Source organism: Dipodomys spectabilis, unplaced genomic scaffold (genome assembly GCF_019054845.1).
Source record: "Dipodomys spectabilis isolate Male_0828 unplaced genomic scaffold, ASM1905484v1 ptg000480l, whole genome shotgun sequence".
Lineage (NCBI taxonomy): Eukaryota > Metazoa > Chordata > Mammalia > Rodentia > Heteromyidae > Dipodomys > Dipodomys spectabilis.
In genome coordinates this window covers 1992105-2020016 of record NW_024871157.1, presented here as the reverse complement: position 1 = coordinate 2020016, position 27912 = coordinate 1992105, and the positions used below count along the sequence as shown (strand labels likewise).

Genomic DNA, 27912 nt, shown 5'->3' with positions numbered 1-27912 from the left:
CTCGAATGCAAGAGGGGAAAGGGAGAATTCTAAAAATGCCCGTCTTCTGAACACCATCTTTGTCTGGGGGAGGCAGGCGGGGGTGGGTCATATGCCCGCCGGGCCTGTGACACTTGGCTCTTCTTGTTTATGCCAGTCACATCTGCGGCAGCTGCCAGGGCCTGCCCCCACGGCAGCCATCGGAGGAACTCAACGTTACCAGCCCCTGCAAGGGACCGGTGGGGTTTCCTTTTGCCTTTTCTGGGAGGACCAGCTGCGGTCTGGCAGGGGAGGGTGGAACCCAGGACCAGCCCGGAGCAGGAAGTGAATCTCTCAGCATGCCTGCCTGCAGCAGCTGCTGGAACGAGGTTTTCCAGTATGAGACAAACAAAGTCACTCAGATCCAGAGCACCAATTATGGCACCATTAAGTGGTTCCTGCATATGATCGTTCTTTTCTACATTAGGTAAGTGGGGTAGGGGCTGGGCTAATCTCTGCGCCACTGGATGCACAGAAAAAAATCCCGGGCTGCGGCTGTGGCTGCGGCTGCACATCCTGAATTCATGTGGTTCCCAAATGTGAGAGGTGCTCAGGGCAGCGCCGCTGGGCTCTAGCCGGGGCCTGCGGGATGAGCAGGGCAGGGCTGGGCAGGCCTGCCGCAGGTGGGAAGCTCTGGGCTCCGACCTGGATGGGATCCCAAGGAGGACGCCAGCATTCCAGGGTGCACCTGCTGACAACTGGAGGGGAGAAGAACAGGACCAAGCTTGTCAACATCATTTTAGAACCTCTCCAATGTCAGGAAAGAGCCTCCCTGGTTTCTTGTGTTTTCAGGAGAATATTAAGATATAATTTGTGCACTATAATTTTCTACTTAAAAATGGTTCTAGTGTGTTTACAGAGCTGTTTAACTCTCACCACAAGCAATTTTAGGAAATTTATACTAACCCCAAAAGAATCCTGATGGGCTCAGTACAGTGACTCATTCCTATAATCCCTGCTATTTGGGTGGTGGAGATGGGAGAATTATGGTTCAAGTCCAGCCTGGGTGAAAAGTTAATCAAGACTTCACCTCAAGAAACAAGCCATGGGGGTGGGGGAGAGTAAGGGAGGTCGTGGAGGGAAGGGATACTAGAAGCAGGTAACAATGCTTGACAAGAAATGTACTCATTACCTTACTCATGTAACTGTAACCCCTCTGTACAGCAATAAAATAAATTTTTTAATGAAAAAGAAAGAAAGAAAGAAAAAGAAAGAAAGAAAGAAGGAAGAAAGAAAGAAGCCAGGCACAGTGGTGCATGTGTTTGATCCCTGCTACATAGGAGACAAAAGTGTGAGGATCTAGATTCAAGGCTGGCCCTGGGGAAAAAAGCAAAACCCTACCTGCAAGTTAACTAAAGCAGAAGAAAAAAAAATGGCTGGAGACAGGACTCAAGCATGGAACCATACACGCACCCGCCTCGCACCCCCTCCAATCCCTCTCTTAGCCGGCATCCTCCACCTCCCTAGGAAGCCGCTTCAGTCTACAGTCACTTGCCGCGGACATGTCACGTGGGTGGAATGATACACTCTATGGCCTTTTGTGATGGCTGTCTTTCTGTTCTCAATGTTCATTCATGTTGGAGCATGAATGAACAGTACTGGGTTCTGTTCTGGCCCTGGCACTTGCTAGGCAGGTGCTCTACCACTTGAACCACGCATGTAGCTCTGCTTTATATTTTTTTAATGTCTGAATATTAGTGTTTTGTATGGAAAGACCACTTTTATATGTCTGTTCATCTACTGATAACAGCACAGTTGTCTCTCCTTGGGACTCTTACGAACAATGCTGCGTAACACCCGTGTGCAAGGTTTCGTGTGGGTGAATGTTCTATGCCTCCGAGTGGAGACCCATGTCCGCTTTAGGGGACCGGCCGGGCTGTTTTCCATGTTCATCAGCAGAGTATGAGGGCTCTGGGTCTCCCCATCATCACCAACACTTGTTACTGTGGCTTTTTTTGAAATCATCACCAACTTAGTGGGTGTGAAGGGGTCTGCCACTGTGGTTTTGATTCTGCAAAAGAGGGCCTCCCTCCTGGCGGTGATGGTGGCCATGCTCACCAGGGAGCCCCATGGTGACTCAAATTTAGAGCAACCTATTTGATAATCCTGGCCAAGTCACGTGACCTGAGGAGCCTCAGCTTCTGCACCTACGTCTTCATACAATCATTTTGACAATTACAGAAGAAAAGGTGTGAAAACCGGGGCTGGGAAGGTGGCTCAGTGGTAGAGCGCTTGCCTTGCATGCATGAGGCCCTGGGTTCGATTCCTCAGCACCACATAAGCAAAAAGAAAAAAGCCGGAAGTGGCGCTGTGGCTCAAGTGGTAGAGTGCTAGCCTTGAGCTGAAGAGCTGAGGGACAGCGCCCAGGCCCAGAGTTCAGGCACCACGACCGGACCCAAAAAAAAAAAAAAGGTATGAAAACCCTGCATCACGGTGGCTGGAGAGCATGCACTGAGGCCTCTATAACTGGTAGCTATTTGTCTGTCTGCTAGTCTGTCTATCTATTTATCTATGGATCTATCTATCTAGGCTATGTATGTATTTAGTCTACCTATTCTAGCTATCTACCTATTTAATATCTGTCTGTCTTCTGTCTGTCTTTCTCTGCCTGTACTGACTAGAGCTTGGACTCAAGACTTCTCCTATGGCTTTTTTGTTCAAGATGTGTACTCTGCTACCTGTGCCACAGCTCCAATTCCAGATATGGGTGGTTAATTGGAGTTGAGATTCTCTCTGTAGATTTGCCTTTTTTAAGACATCTTTTTCTTTTGTCAGGGAACTCAGGGACTAGGCGCTATCCCTGAGCCTCTTTGTGCTCAAGGCTAGTAGTGCTTTACCATTTGAGCCACAGCACCACTTCTGATTTTTGAGTGGAGATTAATTGGAGATAAAAGTCTCACGGAGGCTTTTCTTCCTAGGCTGGCTTCGAAGCATGATCCTCAGCTCTCAGTCTCCTGAGTAGCTAGGATTACAGGCCTGAGCACTGGCACCCGGCAGCCATCTTTTTTCTTAAACTCAACAGAGTAGGTTCTGATGCTGGGAACAAGAAACCCTGTCTAAAAGCCAGGTGCTGGTGACTCACTTCTGTAACCCTAACTACTAAGGAGACTGAGATCTGAGGAAAGAAGTTTGAAACCAGCCTAGGAAGAAAAGCTAGTGAGACTCTTATCTACAATTAACTAGCAAAAAGCCAAAAGTGGAGGTGTAGCTCAAGTAATAGAGCACTAGCCTCTAGTGGAAAAGCTAAGGGAGAATTCAAGGCTCAGCGTTCAAGCCCCAGTACTGCTCACACACAAAAAGCAGTGGTGAGCCAGGTGCTGGTGGCTCACACCTGTAATCCTGACCCACTCAGGAGGTTCAGGTCTAAGGCTCGTGGTTTGAATCCAGTCTTGTCAGCAAAGTCTATGAGACTCTTATTTCCAATTAACCACAAAAGGCTGGAAGTGGAGCTGTGGCTTAAGTAGTACAACACTAGCCTTGCACAAAAGAAGCTCAGGGACAGCACCCAGGCCCTGAGTTCAAGCCCCAGGACCAGCCCCAAAATAAATAAATAAATAATCAGTGAATCACAGAAGTCACGGACTGTGGGTTCTGGCGGGAAGGGGAAGGGAGGGTATGCATGGAGGGAAGCATGCAAGGTGAGAGCAGGAAGAGTTGGTCCCAGGTGGGCCTGGATTTAGTGACAAGGACTTGGCTGGGGAGGTGCTGGAGGGGGCGGGAGCCAGACTGGAGAGGGTGGAGGTGTGAAGGGATGCGGAAGGGAGGGATGCGTGACTCACTCTCTTAGAGCTGGGCTGTAGGAGGAGAGAGGCACCAAGCGGTGGTGGATGGATGGAGGGAAGCTTTCTTTTCAAGATGCTTAAATGCAGATGGAAAAGAAGCCAGGAGGGGGTGGGGGAGTGGCTGGGGTGCATAGGGATCTCATCATCATCATCACTAGTCTTCATTGCCACCAACCAGCCACCTCAGCCAAGCTTGTTCATCCTAGGACTGCTCTGTTAGAGCTCTCTGTGTGTGAGTGCTCGTGTGTGTGTGTGTGTGTGTGTGTGTGTGTGAGAGAGAGAGAGAGAGAGAGAGACAGAGAGACAGAGAGACAGAGAGACAGAGAGAGACAGAGACAGAGAAAGAGAGAGAGAAAGAGAGAGAGAGTGAATCCTAGTGCTTGCATATTCTGGGCCTGGAAACTGTCCCTTTTTTTGTTCAAGGCTGGCACTCTACTACCATTTGAGCCATAGCTCTATTTCTAGCTTTTTTGGTGGTTAATTGGAGATAAGAATCTCCTGGAGGGCTGGGAAGGTGGCTTAATGGTAGGCTTAGTGCTTGCCTAGCATGCACGAAGCTCTGGGTTCGATTCCACACACATAGGAAAAGTCAGAAGTGGTGCTGTGGCTCAAGAGGTAAAACACTAGCCTCAAGCAAAAGCAGCTCAGGGATAGTGCCCAGGCCCTGAGTTCAAGCCCCAGGACTGGCAAAAAAAAAAAAAAAAAAAATCTCATGGATTTAGCTGCTGGCTTTGAACTTCCATCCTTAGATCTCAGCCTCCTGAGTAGCTAGGATAACAGATGTGAGCCACTGGCACTGGGTTAGATACTTCTTTCTCTTTTCTTTTCCTTTCTTCTTTCCATCCTTCCCCCTACCCCTCAGTACTGGGGCTCACTTGTTCAGCTGGCCCTCTACCTTTAGAGTCTTGTAGACTTACATGTTCTAGTTAGCTTCAAACATCTGAGTCTTGTGAACTTATGTGTCTGGGCTAGGTTTCATCTGTGATCCTCCAAATCTCAGCTTCCTGAGCAGCTAGAGAACAGGTGTGAGCCATCAGTGCCTAGATTTAGACTCTTCTTTCTTACACTGAGCAGAATCTGCCTCCTGTGTTCTTTGCCTTAGTTACAGCTGTGCCCTGTGTGCTTCTCCTACTTCAGATAGTGTCACACTGCTGGTCCTCGCTCCTTTTCTTTTCTTTTTTTCTTATTTTTTGGTCAGTCGTGGGGCCTGAACTCTGGGCCTGGGCGCTGTCCCTCAGCTCTTCAGCTCAAGGCTAGCCCTCTATCACTTGAGCCACAGCACCACTTCTGGCTTTTTCTGCTTATGTGGTGCTGAGGAATAGAACCCAAGGCCTCATGTATGCAAGGCAAGCGCTCTACCACTGAGCCACCTTCCCAGCCCCTCCTTGCCCCTTTTCTCCATGTGCTCCCCCCACCCCCCGTGACTAGGGCCATCAGCATACAACTGAGACCCTCAGCTAGGCCCCCGGTCTCGCTCTAGTTTGTCAAGGCCCTCTTAAAAGGCAGTGTGCATTTGTTGGTGAGAACGTAGAATGAATGGTTTCATCTTCTGTGGTTTGACAAAAACGTGCATGGCCTTTGACCGGAGTGGGTGATGAGGACACAGATCCAGGGAGCCCCTGTGGTTAGGCCTCAGGCTGGATGTGGGGTGCACAGCTGTAGAGTCAGTTTGCTTTCAGGGCTCTCCTGACTTTCACCCTAGTGTTACCTTTGCTCAGAGTCCGTTGGGCTTGGCCCAGAGGCCTCCCTGCCAGGGAGCTGCACACCTGGCGCTCCACCGTGAGGGTTCTCCGTATCCACAGCGTGTGGATCGGCACTGTGAAGAACATCTTCCTGGTGGGCACCTGCTTCTACATCTGGTGAGTGGGCCCGGGCCTGGTCTCCCCTCACCTCCCCCTGCCTCACCTCTCCACCATCTCCCCGTGCACCTGAGCCTGACCACACCACCTCCCTTCTGCCTGCCCAAGCCCTCCAGCTCTCCCCTCCCTGGGACTCCAGCCCTGTCTCACAGGCCCAGCTTGATCCTCAACTCCAGAATTCCCTTGTCCTGCTTAGAGCTGATAACCAAGGAGTTATCACCTCCTGTCCGGACTAAATCTAGGGCCTGCAATGGTGACATGGCTTGTTTGAGTTACCAGGCAAGGTCAAGACTGCACCGCTGGGCTCATCACTAGAACGTTCTTTCTGAAGGACAGGACACAGCAACCTCTCTTATGCATGCTCCTACTCCCCTCCTTCTCCCCCCTTTCCATCCCCCCAGTCATCTTTTCCTTGAACCCAGGGCCTTGTGCATGCCCTGCAAGTGTCCTACTGCTAAGCTGTATGTGTTCTTCAGTCTGTGAAGGCAGCTTGTGCAGCTCTGGGAGGCTGGACTCCATTAAGGCTCAGCTATAACATGCTGCATGTTTGCGAATTTTTCAAATGGTAGATGGTAGGTCAAACAGATCCAGTGCTTTGGATAGAGAATGCCGCATGCATTATATATGTGTTGTAAGGCTGATTGAAGTTGTCTTCTTTTTTTTTTTTTGTGGGTCCTGGGGCTTGAACTCTGGGCCTAGGTTCTGTTCCTGAGCTTTTATGACCAAGGCTAATGCTCTACCACTTAGCCACAGCTCCACTTCTGGATTTTTTGGCAGTTAGTTGGAGAGAAGAGTTTCATAGACTTTCCTGCCCAGGCTGGCTTTGAATTGCAGTCCTCAGATCTCAGCCTCCCAAGTAGCTAGAATTATAGGTGTGAGCCACTGGAGTCTGGCAACTAATCAAGTTTTGTGCTCTGCAAACCTCTCCTTTATCCCATCACCCCCTTCCCTTGGTAAACAGTACCTTGAACTTGGTGATGGTTATTCCTTGATCTGATCTAATAGTTGGATAGACATATGGCCATGTCTGTAAACATATATCTTACCTCCTTTATTAAAGTGAAATTCATAGAATATAAAATTAATCATTTCAAAAGAGAACAATCTAGTAGCATTTAATATAGTTGTATGAAATCACTTCTTTTTTTTTTTTTTGTCGGTCGTGGGGCTTGAACTCTGGGCCTGGGTGCTGTCCCTCAGCTCTTCAGCTCAAGGCGAGCACTCTGCCACTTGAGCTACAGCGCCACTTCCTGAAATCACTTCTATCTAGTTCTGAAGTGCTTGCATCTTTCTTTCCTCGACCAGCAATCTCCCTGACTCTATGGGTTTGCCTATTCTGGATATTTCATATAAATGTCATCATATACTATAACATTTTTTCTTTACTGTATACTATAACTTTTTTTTGGTCGGTCGTAGGGCTTGAACTCTGGGCTTAGGCGCTGTCCCTCAGCTCTTCAGCTCAAGGCGAGAGCTCTACCGCTTGAGCTACAGTGTCACTTCCGGTATTCTGGTGGTTTATTGGAGATAAGAGTCTCACGGATTTTCCTGCCCGGGCTGGCTTTGAACCTCGATCCTCAGATCTCAGCCTCCTGAGTAGCGAGGATTACAGGCGTGAGCCACCGGTGCCTGGCTACTATAACTTTTTGTTGTTGGTGGTGGTTGTGGAACTTGAACTTAGGGCCTGGGCACCATCCCTGAGCCTCTTTGTGCTCAAGGCTAGTGCTCCAACACTTGAGCTGCAGCACCACTTCTGGTTTTTGAGTGGTTCATTGGCCCGGCACTGATGGCTCTTGCCTGTAACTCTAGCCACCAGAAAACAGGAAGGGTGCTGTGGCTCAAGTGGTGGAATGTTCACTTTGAGCTGAAGAGCTGAGGGACAGTGCCTAGGCCCAGAGTTCAAGCCCCATGATGGACCAAAAAAAGTCTCATGGGGACTCTTCTGCCTGGGCTGGCCTTGAACCATGATCCTTGGCTCTCAGCCACCTGAGTAGCCAGGATGACAGGCAACTATAATGTTTTGTGTATGGCTTCTCTCCCTCAACAGACAGAATTTTTTCAGATGGCTGGAGAGAGGAGGGGCAAATACAGTTACTATATGCAACGTACATTTTGGGGGAGGTGGATGCCACTTGGGGGTCGGGACGGTGGGGGAGGGCGGTGGACAGGCGACAGCGAGTACGGTGCACTGCACTCATAACCTAACTTGTTGGATTCAAACCTCTTTGTACAACTGCTTAAAAATAAACAATGGGGGGGGGGAGGCAATCAGTCACCCAGCAGAGCCAGGCTTTGATCGGAGGCAGCCATGAGCCGGCGCCTGTGCTCGAACCTACCACCGCCAGGGCCTCGCTTGGCGCACGAGCCACTGATGGCCTCCCCGCCTGCCCCCAGCTTCGCGCTGCTGAGTGACAAGCTGTACCAGCAGAAGGAGCCGGTCATCAGCTCGGTGAACGCCAAGGTGAAGGGCATCGCGGAGGTGGCGGGCGGAGCCGGGGCGGCGGCGGCGGCGGCGGGCAGCATCTTCGACGCGGCCGATTACACCTTCGGGCTGCAGGTGAGCCCCTCCCCCTCCCTTCTCCCCTCCCTCCCCTCCCTCCCCGCCCCCTCCCTCCCCCTCCCTCCCCGCCCCGCCCCGCCCCTCTCCCCTCTCGCCCCTCCCCTCCCCCCTCCTTCCCCCGCCCCGTATCACCGAGCCCCGCCCCGCCCCCCCTCTTTCCCCCCCCCCCCCGCCGCGCCCCGTTTCACCGAGCCCCGCCCCGCCCCGCCCCCCTCTTCCCCCCCCCGCCGCGCCGCGCCCCGCCCCGCCCCGCCGCGCCCCGCCCCGCCCCGCCCCGCCCCGCCCCGCCGCGCCCCGCCCCGCCCCGCCCCGCCGCGCCCCGTCCCTACACCAGAGCCACAAAGACGTGCGCCCTATTTTCTAAAAGGCTCTGTGGAAATCCCCACGGAGACAAGGCTGTGTCGTTGTCGGGCGGGCGGGGCCGAGTCCCGTCCCGAGGCGCAGCCGCCCCGCCGCGCACGCGGCCCCACACAGCCCCACACGGCCCACACAGCCCCACACGGCCCACACAGCCCCACACGGCCCACACAGCCCCATGTCCCCACACAGCCCCACACGGCCCCACACAGCCCCACACGGCCCACACAGCCCCACAGCCCCACACAGCCCCATGTCCCCACACAGCCCCACACGGCCCACACAGCCCCATGTCCCCACACAGCCCCACACGGCCCCACACAGCCCCACACGGCCCCACACAGCCCCACACGGCCCACACAGCCCCACAGCCCCACACAGCCCCACACAGCCCCACACGGCCCCACACGGCCCACACAGCCCACACAGTCCCACACGGCCCCACACAGCCCCACAGCCCCACACGGCCCCACAGCCCCACACGGCCCCACACGGCCCACACGGCCCCACACGGCCCCACACGGCCCCACACAGTCCCACACGGCCCACACGGCCCCACACGGCCCACACGGCCCCACACGGCCCCACACGGCCCCACAGCCCCACACAGCCCCACACACAGCCACACACAGCCCCACACAACCCCACACAGCCCCACACAGCCCCACGCAGCCCACACAGCCCCACACAGCCCACACAGCCCCACACACAGCCCCACACAGCCCCACACAACCCCACACAGCCCCACACAGCCCCACGCAGCCCACACAGCCCCACACAGCCCACACAGCCCCACACAGCCCACACAGCCCACACATCCCCACACAGCCCACACAGCCCCACACAGCCCACACAGCCCCACAGCCCCACACAGCCCACACATCCCCACACAGCCCCACAGCCCCACACGGTCCCACACAGCCCCACACAGCCCCACACAGCCCCACACAGCACCACACAGCCCACACAGCCCCACACAGCCCCACACAGCCCACACAGCCCCACACAGCCCCACAGCCCCACACGGTCCCACACAGCCCCACACAGCCCCACACAGCCCACACATCCCCACACAACCCACACAGCCCCACACAGCCCACACATCCCCACACAGCCCACACAGCCCCACACAGCCCACACATCCCCACACAGCCCACACAGCCCACACATCCCCACACAGCCCACACAGCCCCACACAGTCCCACACAGCCCACACAGCCCCACACAGCCCCACACAGCCCACACAGCCCACACATCCCCACACAGCCCACACAGCCCCACACAGCCCCACACAACCCACACAGCCCCACACAGCCCCACACAGCCCACACAGCCCACACGGCCCCACACGGCCCCACACGGTCCCACACGGCCCCACACGGCCCCACACAGTCCCACACGGCCCACACGGCCCACACGGCCCCACACGGCCCCACACAGCCCCACAGCCCCACACAGCCCCACACAGCCCCACACAGGCCCACACGGCCCCACACGGCCCACACGGCACCACACGGCCCACACGGCCCCACAGCCCCACACGGCCCCACACGGCCCCACACGGCCCCACACAGCCCACACAGCCCCACACAACCCCACACAGCCCCACACAGCCCACACGGCCCCACACGGCCCCACACAGCCCACACAGCCCACACAGCCCCACACAGCCCACACAGCCCCACACAGCCCCACACAGCCCCACAGCCCCACACAACCCACACGGCCCCACACGGCCCCACACGGCCCCACACGGCCCCACAGCCCCACACAGCCCCACACACAGCCCACACGGCCCCACACGGCCCCACACACAGCCCACACGGCCCCACACGGCCCCACAGCCCCACACAACCCCACACAGCCCCACACAGCCCACACAGCCCCACACAGCCCACACAGCCCACACAGCCCCACACACAGCCCCACACAGCCCACACAGCCCCACACAGCCCACACAGCCCCACACAGCCCCACACAGCCCACACAGCCCACACAGCCCCACACAACCCCACACAGCCCCACACAGCCCCACACAGCCCCACAGCCCCACACAACCCACACAGCCCCACACAGCCCCACACAGCCCCACAGCCCCACACAGCCCCACACGCCCCACACGGCCCACACGGCCCCACACGGCCCACACGGCACCACACGGTCCACACGGCCCCACACGGCCCACACAGCCCCACACAGCCCCACACGGCCCACACAGCCCCACACGGCCCACACAGCCCCACACACAGCCCACACGGCCCCACACACAGCCCACACGGCCCCACACGGCCCCACACGGCCCCACAGCCCCACACAACCCCACACAGCCCCACACAGCCCCACACAGCCCACACAGCCCACACAGCCCCACAGCCCCACACAGCCCCACACAGCCCCACACAGCCCACACAGCCCCACACAGCCCACACAGCCCACACAGCCCCACACAGCCCCACACAGCCCACACAGCCCACACAGTCCCACACGGCCCACACAGCCCACACAGCCCCACAGCCCCACACGGCCCCACACGGCCCCACGGCCCAGCTGCCCCAGCCGCCCGCAGGACGGCTCAGCTCTAAAGCTCGATGCTCAGCTGTCAAAGCCCCCCCCCCCCCCCCCCCCCCGCCCCCAGCTGGGGCTCCAGAAGCTTAGAAGCAGCCAGGACAACCAGGCTTCCTCCCCCCACAGGGGAACTCCTTCTTCGTGATGACAAACTTCCTCAAGACCGAAGGCCAGCAGCAGAAGCTGTGCCCCGAGGTGAGCGGTGAGCGGGCGCGCTAGGAGGGGGGAGGGAGGTGTTGGGTTAAAGGAACAGAAGGGGAGCCCAGGATGCATTTGGACCCACAGACACTGAGGGAGACTTGCCTCTTTGGTGGGTAGGGCTGAGCAGAGCAGGGCAGGACAAGCGGTGGGATTGGGGACCACAGATCTGCCCCCCTGCGTCCAGGACGGGGACTGCTCCCCAGCACTGAGGCTTCATTAGGTTATGTCATATCAACTTCCCAGGGAAACCCACACAGCCCCGCCTCCCATGTCAGAACACCAGAACACAGGGTCACACAGCATCAAAGGGACCAGAGTTAAAATCCTGGTGTTCCCATCCACGGCAGCTCTTACCAAGGCCCACGGTAACCTGTCTGCAGGGTAGGTCATGGGGAACACTCAGACCCATGACCTCAACACCCCCACACTGCCACCCCACTGTCTTTTCTGACTTGGCCTAGCCCCCTCTTGACTTCCCCTAGCTCTGTCTAGAAAAATGGCTTCCCTATCAAGGTCTTGCTCTGTGTTGTGTTTCTTGGGCTTTCTGGGCAGGTACTGGGGCTTGAACTCCAGGCCTCATGTTCTCATTTAGCTTCTTTAGTCAAGGCTGATGCTTTCCCACTTAGCCACACCTCCATGTCTGGCTTTTATGTGGATAACTGGAGATAAAGGTCTCAGGTTTTTCTGCCAGGTTGGCTTGGAATCTGGATCCTTAGATCTCAGCCTCCTGAGTAACTGAGATTGCAGGCATGAGCCACCACTGCCTGGCTCAAGTTACTGAGAGTTGTAAGGAAGAGAAAATAGGTAGGTGACTTCTACCCTCTGGGCCTGGATGCATTCATCCACAGAAAGGACCAATAACAAAACCTAGCTCTGAGGATGGCTGACAACCGAGCGCCTCCCAGACGTGGTGAGGTGCACCTTCTGTCAGTTGTCATTATAAGGGTGATGTGCAGAGGGGTGACTGTTGCATTGGTCTCTTTGGACAATGTCACCCCTTTCCTTGCTCTCTCCCCCGGTATTTTGAGTTACCAAGAGTGAAAGATGAAGAGCCAGGCACTGCCCATTCCCCACCAACCTCTGTTTTCTGCCCCTGGAAACCGCTAGTCCACTTTCTGTGTGTCTGACTTGCGTGTACTGGACACTTCCTGCGAATGGGCCTGCACAGCACATGGCCCTTTGTGCCCAGCTTTTTTCCCTCAGCATCAAGTTCTCAAGGTTTCCCCATGTTGTAGTTCATGTGGGTGCTTTGTTGTTCTTTTGGTGGCTGGGTAATATTCCATGGGTGGAATTTGTCCCTCCCTCCATTGATGGACATGAGTCCTGTTCGCACTGTGGCTGTGTGTGGGGAGTACGGTGAAGGGCAGGCTTCGTGTAGACAAGGACATCGCCTCTCATTCCTCACTGTCCTGTCCTCCCCACAGTACCCCACCCGCAGAACGGTCTGCTCCTCTGATCGGGGCTGTAAAAAGGGATGGACAGACCCGCTAGGCAAAGGTACCGCCTGCTCGTTCCCGAGGGGGCTCCTACGGGGTGGTTGGGTGGGGGTGATCTGGCATTCTGGTGACATTCTTGGTGCCCAGTCCAGGTCCTCAGCCTCTGGCTATCAGCTGCCTTCTACCACCAAACCACAGGCGATCTGGTACCAGCCCAGGTCCTGGGCTGTGTCCCCCAGACCAGCTGCAGCCTGCAAGTGCGACTCTGGTCTCCCGCGCTGGGAGCCCCTCCAAACCTGGCAGCCTCAGGTCTAACTGGTAGAACCATCGAGCGGCCCATCACATTATCTATGATGCATAACCTTGGGTCATCAGGGGGCTGGGGATAACGCCATGCTAGCCTGAAGATGACCTTCTCTCATGCCTTCATGAGGCATGTGACAGAAACGATAAATCAGCCCCTTCAGTGGCCAATGCACGCGGCTAGCTCTCAGAAAGGCTGAGTGGCCAGATGTGCTCACAGTTCATGTATGTGTGAATCAGTGCACAGACGTCTTGGATGTGGCGACCCTTTAAGAGTTCAGAAGTCTGCCTCCACGTCCCTATGTCCTGTGTCCATCAGGTGGCACTCAGGTGGGTCTTGCCCACTTCCAGGTGCTGAGAGGAAACACAGTGCTCCGCTCCGGGCACCCCTCCTTGTAAAGAACCCCAGGGCCCAGCCTCCGCACGGCACACGAGGCTTTCTTGTTCTAAGGGCTCGTTGTTCAGTGCTTGCGCCTGGGCTCTGCCCGGGCCGGTGGGGCAAGGCAGGTTCTCAGCTTGGGCTGCACCTGTGACCCCTGTCCTGCAACCCCGTCCTGTCCGCAGGAATCCAGACTGGCAAGTGCATCTCCTTCAACGCGACCCACAAGACCTGCGAGGTCTGGGCCTGGTGCCCGGCCGAGGCGGTTGAGGAGGCCCCGCGGTGAGTGGCAGCCCTGCGCCCGCTGAGGGCCTGTGGCCTCCAGTGCCAGGCACCCGCGACTCTGAGAAAGCTGTGCCAGCTGCCAGCATGGCCACAGAGTTCCTGCTGACGCAGTGACATCGTCCTGTGCCAGCTGGCTGCTCCTGTGCCTCAGTTCCCAGCAGGGTTTGTTCTGATTGGTCCCCAGCGCTGCAGTGTCCAGCAGGGTTTGTTCTGATTGGTCGGGGCTGATGACAAGGAGCAGAAAAAATGGGGGAGGGTAGGAGGATCTGAGAGGAAAGGGGGAAGGAGAGAAGGGAAGGAAGGCAAATGTTCCCCAATACAACACGCATGTGCTGTACAGATTTGATGATCTCTTGCGGGCTTTTCTCTACCGTACAAGGTCAGGATGTTATATGTCAGAACCCTCAAGCACTGGTGCATTTCAGTGGAGAACAGCTAGACAGGACCACATTCCTGACTAACACATCTCTGCTGGGTGACCTGGGGCAAGTGGCTTGACCTGAGCAGCAGCATTGTCCTCTTCTATTAAATGAGAATCAATGTGTCTACCACAGAGGGTGCACAACCATGCAACACAATCATGATGTCTTGACATTAAAATAGCTGCCTGAGCCAGGCCCCAGGGGCTCATGCCTGTCATCCTAGCTACTCAGGAGGCTGAGATCTGAGGATTGAGGTTCGAAGCCAGCCTGGGCAGGAAAGTCCATGAGACTCTTATCTCCAATGAACCACCAGAAAACCAGAAGTGGCGCTGTGGCTCAAGCAGTAGAGCGCTCGCCTTGAGCTGAAGAGCTGAGGGACAGCGCCCAGGCCCAGAGCTCAAGCCCCAAGCCCCTCAACCAACAAAGAAAAAAAAAAGCCGCTTATTCCTGTGGCTGCCCAGACCAGGGAGACTCAGAACCGCTTTGCTCAGCACTGATGGGGCAAAGAGGCTCAAAGGTCTCCACCAGGGACAGGGTGGGGTTCAGGCTGCATTGCCCTGTGGGGCCCTCCATTGTGACCCCAGGTTCATTTCTAGGTCAGGAAGGTTTCTCTGGGGGAGGGAGGAGGCCTGGCCCAGCGGTGGGTGGCACACAGTCCACAGCCCGCTAATTCTTGGATCCAGACAAGGGGCCCCTTCATGGGCCCTGGATCCTGGTTCCCGCCCTGCCAACAGCTTATTCATCAGACACACTGAGTCTGGAGCACCAGCTGCTGCAATGCTCTTCAGGTTGTTTACTCTTGTTATAAAGCCCAGGCTGGCCCCAAACTCACATCCTCCTTGCTTAGTTTTGAGTACTGGGATTTGAGGCATGAATCACCAAGCCTGGCTTCCAAGGCTAACACTTTAAATGACTTTCTACCCTGGACTTCCATTTCCTCATCTGTTCTATGGATTCACTTAATTCATTTAACTGCTCCGTTCACTCTGCACGTTCAGCACTGTGCAGCGGGCTTTGAAAGTTTACTCCATGTGTAAGGATGCACAGGAGAGGATGGGTTTCATGGAGGACACAAGAAGTCTGAAATACCATCCAGGCCCCAAAAGCCCTTGCAGTATAAAAACGAGAGAGAAGCTGGGTGCCGGTGGCTCACGCCTGTAATCCTAGCTACTCAGGAGGCTGAGATCTGAGGATCACGGTTCAAAGCCAGCCCGGGCAGGAAAACTCTGTGAGACTCTTATCTCCAATAAACCACCAGAAAACCAGAAGTGGTGCTGTAGCTCAAGTGGTAGAGCGCTCGCCTTGAGCTGGAATGCTGAGGGAAAGCGCCCAGAGTTCAGGCCCCACGATCAAAAAAGAATAAGAACTCTGATCCTTAAAGTTCAGTGTGGAGCTAACCATGTTTGGAGGGCTAAGTCCAGCACTCAACAGGTATCTGTCATTAATAGGACTTTTTTTTTCTTAATACAAGTGGCAGAAAGTTCAGCATCTTAAACTTTAGCTTTAAGCTAAAGTTCACTTCAGAAAAGAGGCGGGGGTGGGGGGGTGGGGGTGGGTATTATTTTTTGGCTGTATTTCTGACTCCAGTAAATGAGACAACCAGAGTTTCTGGCTTCAGGCAAGGCTTGATCCAGGTCTCAGAGTAGTGTCAGTAATATTCTTTGTCCTTTGGGGAGGCTAGTCTAGATACAATGGAGGAAGGGAAAGTGGAGGTCATACTGACAAAAGTGAGGGGGTGCTAGGCCGATGGCAATGACTGTTCACAACGGCGGAGCCCTGAGCAGGGCCAGAGCAGGCCCTCGGAGTCAGAGGGGGGCTGTGGACTATGCTGGAAGACACCCCCCCTTCTCGTGCCAGGCAGCAGGACACTGGCTCCATCCCTCTATCCACAGCCATCTTTCCTAGGCGCTCGGCTGCCACCGGCTAAAAATGCTGCCCGTCTTATTTAGTGTTGTACCCCAGTGCCTGGCACCATGCCCCCTACCATAAATATTTGTGTTGTAGATGGGTGGGTGGATGGATGGATGAATTAGTGAGTGGACTGATGGGTGGGTGGGTGGATGGATGGATGGTGGATGAATTAGTGAGTGGACTGATGGGTGGGTGGGTGGATGGATGGATGGTGGATGAATTAGTGAGTGGACTGATGGGTGGGTGGGTGGATGGATGGATGGTGGATGAATTAGTGAGTGGAATGATGGGTGGGTGGGTGGATGGATGGATGGTGTGGACTGATGGGTGGGTGGGTGGGTGGGTAGATGGTGGACAGGCAGATGATGGGTGGATGGAGAGTGGCCTTGTGGTGGTCTGGAATCTGAGTGCCTATCCTTTAGGGAGTGTCACATGCTCCTTCAGCCCGGTGCTGAAGGCTGGGATGCAAGGTGAGACAGGCGTTGTCATCACACTGCCCGAAACGCAGCCGTACGGGAGAAGCCACCCTGGGGTGGCACGCGGACCGGTTCCAGCTCCCATGTCACTCTCCACAACCATCAGCACTCACATGGCAGGCCTCCTAGATTTTGTCCCTAGTGTGCTGGTGGTTACACACTTATCAACACACAATGGCACACACCTAGCCACGGTTCTACCATAGTGTCAGAAGTGACACAGTGCCGGGCGCTGGTGGCTCACGCCTGTAATCCTAGCTACTCAGGACGCTAAGATCTGAGGATCATGGTTCAAAGCCAGCCCGGGCAGGAGAGACTGTGAGACTCTTATCTCCAATAAACCACCAGAAAACCAGAAGTGGCGCTGTAGCTCTAGTGGTAGAGCGCTCGCCTTGAGCTGAAGAGCTGAGGGACAGTGCCCAGGCCCAGAGTTCAAGCCCCACGACCAACAAACAAAAAAAAAAAGTGACACAGTAACTGCCATAGGGTCTCAGGAAGGCAGATGCTGTTCTTGGGGAGGCTGGCGGCTTTGTGGGGATGTATGGAAGGTTCTACCCGCTGGGGTACTGTATCTATCTCTCTGTACTCATTCCACAAAACCAGAAGTGTTGGCCTTGCTACCTTATGGGACCCCTGACCCTCATTCCTTTCTCCCAGGCCTGCACTTTTGAGCAGCGCTGAAAACTTCACGGTGCTCATCAAGAACAACATAGGCTTCCCTGGCCACAACTACACCACGTGAGTGCCCAGGAAGTCCTGCTGTATCAGTTACCATGGCAATTTAACAAATGTCCTCAAACCTAAGAAGCCCCAAATGACAGCAGCTTTTTCTCTCCCCCAGTTTCCATGGGTTGGGAATCTGGACCTCAGTGGGGTGGCCGCTCGGGACCTTGTAGGCCACAGTCAAGTTCCTAGAGCCACATTCGGGTCCAGGCTTGCCTGGGGCCAGAGCCCTCTGCCAGGCTCACCCACTGGGTACTGGGAGGAGGGCTCATCTTCACTCCACAGTGCCCTGATAACAAGGTGATAGCTTTCCCAGGGACAAGAGATCATAAGAAAGCAGGTGGGCAGAAATGGTGGTGCTGTGTTTGGCAGCGATGCCCTATTATGTGGGAGACAGAGGACACAGTGGGGCCCTGTCTGCTCCAGTACAGATGCCTGCGTCCCGTCCCACACAGGAGGAACATCCTGCCAGATCTGAATGTCTCCTGTACCTTCCACAAGACTCAGAATCCACAGTGCCCCATTTTCCGACTAGGAGATATCCTTCGGGAGGCAGGAGAGAACTTTTCAGAGGTGGCAATTCAGGTCAGTCATGTCTGGATTTGAAGGGAGGGAGGTTGGGGGGGGGGGGGCGTGTCTTGCTTAGGGAGGCCAGGGAGCCAGACACACTGGGCCTTAGAAACACGGTTCACACCATCCAGCACGTGCAGCACCCTCGTGTAACCCCAGGCCAGTGGGCGAGTCTCCTAGGATGTTGGTTTCCAGTAGTTGCGGTGACAAATGTGTGCTTCAAACAAAACGCCCTTTCCTGTTTCTGGGGGTCAGACCTAGTTTCCCAGAGTCAGAAGCAAGGTGTGAGTGGCGCCAGGCTCCCCCTGCAGGCTGCAGGGGGGAAATGCACACCCTGGCCTCGGTCACCTCAGCCTGGAAGGTCTCTATGTCCTCTGTCTTGTCTTCAAGGCCAGCAGCAGAGCATTTCAATTAAGTGGTCACAATGGCTGTGTCTCCTTCTAGTTTTCTGAGACAAGCTCTCATTATGTAACCCTGGCTGGTCTCAAACTCTTCCTGTTTCAGTTCAGCTAGTGCTGGGATTACAGGTGTGCACCATTGTGCCCAGCTCTCCAGAATCTAGGTCCAAGTTCCGTCTCTCCATTATAAAAAGCTTTGTCTTTAGGGGAGGGAGTGTTTATAAGAGGGGCTTGTAAGCCCACCTGGGTCACCCAGGATGGTCTCCCATCTCCGGACCCTCCATTTGCTCACCTCTAGAGGGAGCCTTCCCTGTGGGCATGCTGACAGATGAAAGGGAAGTGGTATTTAAAGGAGGTCCTGAATTCCAGTTAGCCTTGATTTTTCATGTGGTGAGGGGAAAGGGGTTAAAGGAATTTGAGTTCAGGCCCCGTTTACTGGAAGCTGTGTCAAGCATAAGGATGGAAGAAGAGCAGGTGGGGGGGAGTGAGGGAGTGGGGGAGTGAGGGAGGGAGAGGGTTTTGTAGCTGGCTGTCATGGTGACCTAACTCACATGTATGGCTCTAAAACCTTTAGACATCATTTTCCTTCTAAAAGAAACCCTTTCTAAGGCTGCGATGGCGCCATGCCGCACCACCTTCAGCCTGTTTGCAGACTTCTCATGTTGACCTTGCATGCAGGGAGGAATCATGGGCATCGAGATCTACTGGGACTGCAACCTAGACCAGTGGAGCCATCACTGCCGCCCCAAGTACAGCTTCCGCCGCCTGGACAACAAGACCACCAACGAGTCCTTGATCCCGGGCTACAACTTCAGGTACGGGGACTCCACAGGACGGGCTCAGCTGGCCTGGGAGCCTCCGGGCCGGGCTGGATGGCCTCTGTGGCAGGCAGTAAGGCCAGCCACGTGTCTCAAGGCAACAACAAGAGCTGGTGGCAATGTGAATGCACTGTACAACCGCTCAAAGCTCAGAGGACTAAACCCCATCGCTCTCAGCACAGCCCTCTGCTGAGTTCTCCTCTGTTGTGAGGCTCATCCGAGACCCTGTCAGTGTGTACCTGGGTACTGTGTGGGGTCTCTGTTCCCAGGGCACTTCAGATTCTCTGTAATGGTGACATTAATGGCCACAGCATTGCATGTGAGGGTCATAACAAGGGTCAAGTGGCCATCAGGGTTCCTAGATAAAATCAGGAGCAGGTCAACAATTTGCTCCAAACCCACAGCTACCAGCCATAATCCTAGCCCGGGCCACCTGGACCCCACCTCTTCATCCTGGGCTCTGGGCACCCACACCTTCCTCTATTATTGAACATTTGGGTTATTTCTGGGTTTTATAACTACAAGTGTCCTTTCCCTTTCCCTTCCCTTTGCTGGTCCTGGGGCTTGAACTCTGGGCCTGGGTGCTGTCCCTGAGCCTCTTTATGCTCGAGGCTAGCACTCTACCACTTGAGCCTCAGCATCACTTCCGGCTTTTTCTGAGAAGTTTATTGGAGATGAATCTCATGGACTTAACTGCTCAAGCTTGCTCTTAACCATGATCCACAGATCTTAGCCTCCTGAGTAGCTAGGGATAGAGCCATGAGACTCCAGTGTCTGGTGTTTATTTGTAGTACTAGGGCTTGAACTCAGGGCCTGGGTGCTGTCTCTGAGCTTTTTCATTCACATGCAGAAATGTGTGCATGAATGTTCACAGCAGCCTTATTCATAATAGCTAAAAACCAGAACCGACCCAAATGTTCAGCCTAGAGCTACATTTATGCAATAAAAGGCTAGCTAGTATAGATTTAAAAAAGAAGCCAATGACTGACACTGTCACAGGAGGTCAGCAGCTCCACAGGCACCACACTGAGGCGGGAGAAGCCAGACCTGAATGGGGGTGCACTCTGTGAGTCACGCTCCAGACCCAGCAAACTCATCTGTGCTGTAGATTGCCAGGCTGGGCGGGGCAGGAAGTGACAGGAAAGGAGCCATGCATGCTCAGGAAGCAACTTGGAAACCATTTTAAGATCTGGGAATCCCTTCAATCCCTTCTGTATGCATAGTCTAGTCTAGCCGCCACACGGGGGCTTGGACCGCATGTTCCCAGGCCCCCTCACCTCCCATCTACTGGATCAGACAGTTCAGGGCTGGGGCCCAGTGGGCCTACTGCTCACTCGAGTTTGCCAACTACTGCTGGAGATGGACCTCGTGTGGTCCAAGAAGCAGACCCGGGCCCCCTAGGAGCTTGTCACAAAGCAGGACCGCAGCCCCTCCCCACAACTCAGCAAAACACTGTGTATGAACATGACCTACTCATTTGAGAAGTGCTGACGGACGCAGCACCTCCTGGCAGCCCCAGGCTGCCCCCTTCCTGCCTGCTTCACCTGACTATATGTCGTCTCTACAACCAGGGGCTCAATGTGCTGAAAGCACACATTCTCCCACCTTCCCAGCCCACCCCCCACTAGCATTCTCAATGGCTCCTGAAGGGTTTATTCAAGCCATCACGCTGCTTTATATGAACTCGAGAAAGCCTATATAAAAATCTGAACTTCTGCTTTTCTCAAAAAATAAAAAAAATAAAAACCAAACCCACCCCAAAACAACTATTGGGGGAAAATGAACAGGTAAACAATCCTGGGTCGATATTCCATGGGGCAGCTGGTGGCCAGTGCTGAGATTCCACAGTCCTCTGGAGAAAGGACAAGCACTTTAGCTTGGTCTCTGTCCCCTGCTCCTAAACGCCTTCTAGCTGATCCGCTATTCCCGTCTTTTATCTTCATGGCCCCGTTTGAGAGCCTTGACACCAAGGGTGGCGGAGGCTTTCTGCATCCTGTGTTGATGAAGCTGTTCCTAGGCTAGGTAACTTCTTGACGCTCCCCTCCTGCTTTGCTGAATGGGCTTGTGGCCATTAGTAAGAACAGAGGACCGGATGCTTGCTACCTCAGCAGAAGTGAGCAGGGCAAAGAACCAATCAGATGACAGCACAAGTCCTTGGAGTCTAAGAACATGGGCTTCCTGGTGGGATGTGAGCTTTCTCAAGACGGGGGGGGGGGGGGGGGGGGGGGGGGGAGGGGGGGGGGAAGGGCGGGGGGAGGCTGTGACATTGAGATGCTTTTAGAATAAAGCATCTGTGCATCTGTTGTCTGGAAAGAAGAAATCTTTGGCCAAAAATAAATCCTGATCTGATGGGTAAGCAGACACAGTATTTTCAAATAGCCACACAAAAGAGAAGGAAATGGCAGGTTATATGAGGTATGAGAAAAGGTGGTATTTTAAAAACACAGAAGTTGGAGAAGTTCACATGTCCTCACGCAGTTAACACGTTAAGTCTGTAGTTTACATCAAGCGTAAGGTAGGATAGGCCTACACAGAGTGCACCAGACATTTCTCAGTTCCAGCACAAGTGTAAGTATTAGTTTCTGGTGGCTGCTCTTTAACAACTTGCCCCAAATTTGGTGGTGTAAAACCACAGACATGTTTTTTGCCACTCACAGAGGGCAGAAGTATGGAATGATGTTCAGCAGGGCCATGCCTTCTCCAAAGGCTCTCAATTCTGGTGGTTCTAGGCATCCTGGACTTGTGGCTAAATCATTCCAGTCTCTGCCTCCCTCTCCACAGGCCTTCTCCTTTGTCTTTTTTTTCCTTCAGTTTCCATCTTCTTTCTCTTATAACAATGCCAGTCATTGGATTCAGGACCACTCTATATCCAGGATAATCTTCATCTTGAGATCCTTAACTGCATTTTTAAATTGTGAATTCTCAAGCAAGGTCACATTTGTAGGCCCTGGGGTGCTAGGTACTTAGACATAACTATCTGCCGTGGGAATCACGAGTGAACCCATTACAGTGGGCAAAAAAGCAACATTGTCAAGGAAGCAGCATTCCTTGAGTGTGGCCCACTGATAAGAGCAGAGATACAGGTCTCTGGAAACATCTCAAGCCTTCTGGAACCAGTCTGTGAGGTTCGGAGCCAAGAGCCTGCCTCTTGAACACATTCTCCCAAGTGATTCTTGCCCTCAGCTGCTGCAACAAGACTCTAGAAGCAGAAACTTGAGTCCTTACAAATGTGGCCATCCTGGGCAGGCCAAGCCCGGTGTGGAGGGGCCAGGCACCCTTGCTTGTATATGGAAGATCCAGATCCCTCAGTGGAGCAGAAGGTAGAAGCACCACACACAAAAGGTGTTGAAACCTCTCCAGGGAGACTGACCGCCCAAGGCAGAGAATATCCACCTGCCATCAGCCTGGAGTTTAGATTTCACAAGAACTCTCAGGTGCTCTGTTTTGGCAGAGCATGTGTCTTCTGTGTTCTTTTCTCCCAACACATATAAATAGGTTGTGAATAACTCTGAAAGAAAACAAATAAGCTTATCTTAAAGCCACCAGCGGGAGGTGATGAGGGGAGGAATGAGGGGAGTTTGGTAAGGATGTGGTTTTTGGTTTTTTTTGTCAGTCATGGGGCTTGAACTCTGGGCTTGGGCACTTTCCCTGAGCTCTTCAGCTCAAGGCCAGCGCTCTACCGCTTGAGCCACAATGCCACTTCTGGTTTTCTAGTGGTTTATTGGAGATAAGAGTCTCACAGAGTTTCCTGCCCAGGCTGGCTTTGAACCGTGATCCTTAGATCTCAGCCTCCTGAGTAGCAAGGATTACAGGCGTGAGCCACTGGCACCCAGCAAGATTTTTCTTGACCATAGCGCATGTGGAGTGGCTGAGGCTTGTGTCAGGCTGCAGTTGAGGAAGGCGGCTGAGTGATGGCACGGGTGGATCCACACCATTAAAAGGATTTATTTCATATGTATCTCAAGAGGGGAAGATAGGCATGGTCAGGAGGCAGAAACGAAGGGAGAATGAGGCCTAGAAATGTCCCTGCCATCCCACTAGGAAAGGCAGGTGGGCTGTGGAGCCAGCTTAGGGCTGGCTAGTTTGACTAGGATTACTGGGGTAGTCTCCCCTTGTCTGGCTCTGGCTCTACCCAAAGGGCATATGGTGGAGGTGCACTGTCCAGTGCTTAGGACAGATTTGCCCTCTTTGGCTGTTTTGTTCTGGAAGCCAAGCCTATGCTTCCTCCATTAGGAACAATCATTGTTTGAAGTTATCATTTCTTTAAATTCCTCTGCTTATTGTGAATCCCATATTGGTTCAAAGTTGTTCATTGTAACCTGACACTGAAGGCAGTTTCGTGCCGCCTGTGCTGATGGCGGAGGAGGTGCCCGGGCTCTGGGTGGCCACCGCGGGTCCCGTTCTTCTCTCTGGTAAGCACAGTGGGGGCAGAAGGCAGGTGGGGCAGCTACCAGCTTGGTTTCTGCTCTCTAAAATGCTAGTGCTTGTGGAGACTGTGGGATCTACAGATCTTCTTCCTCCTGCAGATTTGCCAAGTACTACAGGGAAAACAATGTGGAATATCGGACTCTGATCAAAGTCTTCGGGATCCGTTTTGACATCCTGGTTTTCGGCACTGTAAGTCTGTCCTGCGCCAGCACCTCCATCCCGGAACTGGGCCCTGACTGCTGTGTGGCTCATGGTCACTGTCTGGCCCTGTGCGACTCGCTTGTGGGATAAGCGGGGAGGAAGAAATGTCCTCGGGGGTCCCGCCTATGAGCAGGCCATCAGAAGTCTGTGATAACAATTGGAGAAAAAATTCTAATAGTCAACTTTAAAGTATTCCTATAGAAGCTGGACACCAGTGGCTTACGCCTGTAGTCCTACCTACTCAGGTCAGGAAAAAAAAAAAAAAGAAGTGGAATCGTGGCTCAAGTGATGAGTGCTAGGCTAGCCTTGAGGGAAAAAGCTCAAGGCCCTGGGTACAAAAGAAAAAAGAAGAAAGAAAATGGAGCTAGGGCTCAAGTGGTAGAGCACCAGCCTTGAGAAAAAAAGCTGAGAGACAGCACCCAGGCCCTGAGTTTAAGCCCCAGTACTGGTACACACACACACAAAGTACTCTGATAGAGAGGAAAGGTAAGGAATGGAATTGGAAAAGGAATGGAAGGGAAGGAAGGACGGAAACTCATTGCAAAATAGCTTATAACAGAACTCTTCAAATTGGCTTAGAGAAAAAAAGTGTCTGTTTTTTTTTTGTTGTTGCTGTTCACATAACTGAAGCGTCCAGGGGTCATTGGGGGTTCAGATAAGGCTGGATCCAGATGTCCAAGGTACGTTATCGGGAACTAGTCCCCCGTCTTCACATTGGTCCCGGTTGGCCATCTCTACAGGACAGTGCACTTCTGTCATCTTGCCAGCTGAGCAGCCTCCATGTAAAGCGAATTCTCCAGAAGTTCCAGCCCAGGCCTCAGGCAGAAGCTACTGACTCTGCTTAATTCCTTCTGAGCCGCAGCCCCCTCTACACCAGTCCCATTGATCAGGGGCATGCTAAGTCCCAGCGGCTGGTCTTGAACCAACCCTGTCCTGGCCCAGAAGCCAGAAGAGAGGGCCCAGACTGAGATGAGAGACGGTTCAGGAGCAAACTGGGGTGCTGTCTCCATGGGGTGCTGCCCATGATTGTATCACATTGGGTTGTTGTGGCCCGAGAGCCACTGTGATGGAGCCACGTGGAAGGAAGGAAAGGTCATGGAGGAGAAGAGCACGAGGTGCCATGGGGAGGAGTGAGCTTTGACCTTCTCTGGCTCTCCTCTAGTGTGTGTTCTCTGGGAACGTTCTGGAAGGCAGAGGCGGGATGCACAGTGGTCGCTGTCTCTGTGACAGTAAGCGAGCATGTGGGTGTGCGGGGCTCTGCGCCCTTCTAGAACCAACAACTGCCAGTCAGAGCACAGCATTGCTCTGCTCTGCAACACTTTTCCTACTCTGTTTGCAGGGAGGGAAATTTGACATCATCCAGCTGGTGGTGTACATCGGATCCACTCTCTCCTACTTTGGTCTGGTAAGAGAATTCTCTAGCCCGTGTTTCAAGGGATGAAGTGGCAGCCAGTCCTGGTAGCACATGCCTATAATCCCAGCACCTGGGGGACAGAGGCGGGAGGATTGAGTGAGATTCAAGGCCAGCCTAGCTGCATAGTGAGAATATCTCAAACAATGAGGAAAAAGAAGCTTCTGGAGCTCAGTGCTTGTCTGTTTTCCCTAGGCCACAGTGTTCATTGACTTTCTCATCAAGACCTACTCAAACAGCCTCTGTCAGACCTGCGTTTATTCGTCTTGCAAGTGCTGCAAACCCTGCATGGTCAACGAATACTACTACAGGAAGAAGTTCGAGTTCATTGTGGAACCAAGCCCGGTAAGGCATACTGCGAGAATGGAGCACCAAGGCTCCCCAAGATCCTGCTGCTGGGTGGAGGCAGGGAGGAATATGCCTTTAGCCTGCAGCCAATCAGACCTGGGGACCTCATCTCTCCCATGAGTCCTCTGGTCCGAAGGGAGAAGAGAAACAAAAACAGAGAAGCAAAATAGGTGGAGAAGACAAACTTTTATGCTCTAGAATGTGTCGATTTTGATATTAAAAAAAGAAGAGGATGATGCTGCTGAAGCTGGGCACTGGTGGCTCCCGCCTGTCATCCCAGCTACTCAGGAGGCTGAGATCTGAGAATCGCAGTTCAAAGCCAGCCCAGCCAAGGAAGTCCATGAGACTCTTATCTCCAATACTCAGAAAAAGCTAGAAGTGGCACTGTGGCTCAAGTGTGCAGTGCTAGCCTTGAGCACAAAGAGGCTCAGGGACAGAACCCAGGTCCTGAGTTCAAGCCCCAGGTGGGCTTTGCTTTATAGCTGCCCACATAGTGGCACCGCGAGAACCCAAGCAGGACATGTGTGTAAGACACACACTGCAGTGATTAACAGTTACAGATGACTGTCCTCACTAGGGAGACAGCATCTACCCACATGTCCGTTGGGTAAATAGTGAAAGAAACCACAGTAAGTCCAAGGTAAGGAATGGCTGGCGCTGGGGAAACAGGTGACAGAGGTGACAACAGCAGATTTTTTTTTTTGTCATGGGGCCCCAAATTCAGAGCCTGGGCGCTGTCCCTCAGCTCTTCAGCTCAAACCTAGCCCTCTATCACTTGAGCCACAGCACCACTTCGGCTTTTTCTGCTTATGTGGTGCTGAGGAATCGAACCCAGGGTCTCAAGCACTCTACCACTGAGCCACCTTCCCAGACCTTCAGCAGATTCTTATCTAGCACTCCTAAGTGCTTGTACATATTAACCCACAGAATCTTCATAACAACCCTACAGATGGGTGCTTACTATCTCTTTTTAGGTGTGAGGAAACTGAGGCGCAAAGAGGTTAAATGATTTGCTCCGATATATATAGCTAGTAAGTGGGAGAGCTGTAACTCTAACATAGGCAGGAAGGCCTTGCGCATAACCACCAAGTTATAGGTTCATGAGCTGAGAGGAGGAAAACAGCAAACAGAATAATATTAACATATGTCAAATAGTTTAAAAAGGGGTCCCCACAAAGCAAAACACTAGGTGCAGTTATACATGCCTGTAATCCTGGCACTCGAAGTGGCAGAAGGATTATAAATACAAGGTCAGACTGGCTATATACCAAGATTCTGTCTCAAAAAAATAAAAGGGGAAGGAGTTCATTTTTACCACTAAAAATAGTCACTATTTCATAGCCCATTATAGAAGGAAATTTAACAAACGTATAGACAATTTAAGTCAGGTGTTTGTGGTTCACACCTGTAATCCTAGCTACGCAGGAGACTGAGATCTGAGGAACACAGCTTGAAGCCAGCCTGCGCAGGAAAGTCCACGAGACCCATCTCCAATTAACTTGAGCTGTGGCTCAAGTGGTGGAGTGCTAGCCTTGAGCAAAATAGCTGAAAGACAGGACCCAGGCCCTGAGTTCAAGCCCCAGGACTGGCACAGAAGCCAAAACAAATCAATAAACCGTCTAAGTTGCAGTACCCTGGCTTTCTGGAGCTACTGAATCAGGAAGTAGAATTGCGTTGCGCTAGCTTCAGCAGGGACGGGTAAGCTGGCTGTGGACACAATGTCGCTCCCTCTCTAGACGCTGAAGTACGTGTCCTTCGTGGACGAGCCTCACATCCGAATGGTGGACCAGAAGCTGCTCGGGAAAAGCCTGCAGGACGCCAAGGGCCGGCCGGTCCCGGTGAGTACCGCGCCCCGCCTTCTCGGAGGGGAGGGAGCCGAGCCTCGCGGGCCGGGGTGGCCGCGGCTCACCGCCGCGACTCTTGGCCCTTGCAGAGACCCGAGGCGGACTTCACGGCGCTGTCCGCGCTGCCCCTCCCGGACCTGGACCCGGACCCGCAGCCCGGGCCGGACGAGGCCGAGGCCGAGGAGCTGCAGCCGCTGCGCGGCGCGCCGGCCCCGGAGCCCGCGGACGGCCCGAGCCCCGGCTGGTGCCGCTGCGGGCGCTGCCGGCCGTCCGCGCTGCCCGAGCCCCGGCGGCCGCTGGAGGAGCTGTGCTGCCGCCGCGCGCCCGGGCCCTGCATCACCTCCTCGCCGCTCTTCGCCGCGCTCGTGCTGTGCCCGCGGCGCCTGCGGCTGCTGCTGCTGCTCCGCGAGCCGCTGGGCGCCGCGCCGCCCGCCGCCGCCGCCGCCGCCGCGCGCCGCCTGCGCCACTGCGCCTACCGCTGCTACGCCGCCTGGCGCTTCGGCGGCGCCGACCTGGCCGACTTCGCCATCCTGCCCAGCTGCTGCCGCTGGCGCATCCGCCGCGAGTTCCCGCGGGCCGACGGGCGCTACCGCGGCTTCCAGAGCCCCTGCTGACCG

At 54.3% G+C, this 27912-nt stretch overlaps 1 protein-coding gene across 1 annotated transcript; it reads left to right on the top strand.

Annotated features, from left to right (window-relative positions):
- The first annotated feature begins 295 nt into the window (after window positions 1-295).
- Window positions 296-27909, top strand: P2rx7 (purinergic receptor P2X 7). Its single transcript, XM_042668948.1, has 13 exons — window positions 296-445; window positions 8054-8216; window positions 11268-11336; window positions 12767-12839; window positions 13646-13742; window positions 17212-17292; window positions 17733-17862; window positions 18924-19060; window positions 23590-23680; window positions 25032-25097; window positions 25299-25448; window positions 27188-27289; window positions 27385-27909. Exons 1-13 carry the CDS (start codon window positions 318-320, stop codon window positions 27907-27909), a joined length of 1812 nt encoding a protein of 603 aa, XP_042524882.1. The 5' UTR covers window positions 296-317.
- Window positions 27910-27912: the final 3 nt, after the last annotated feature.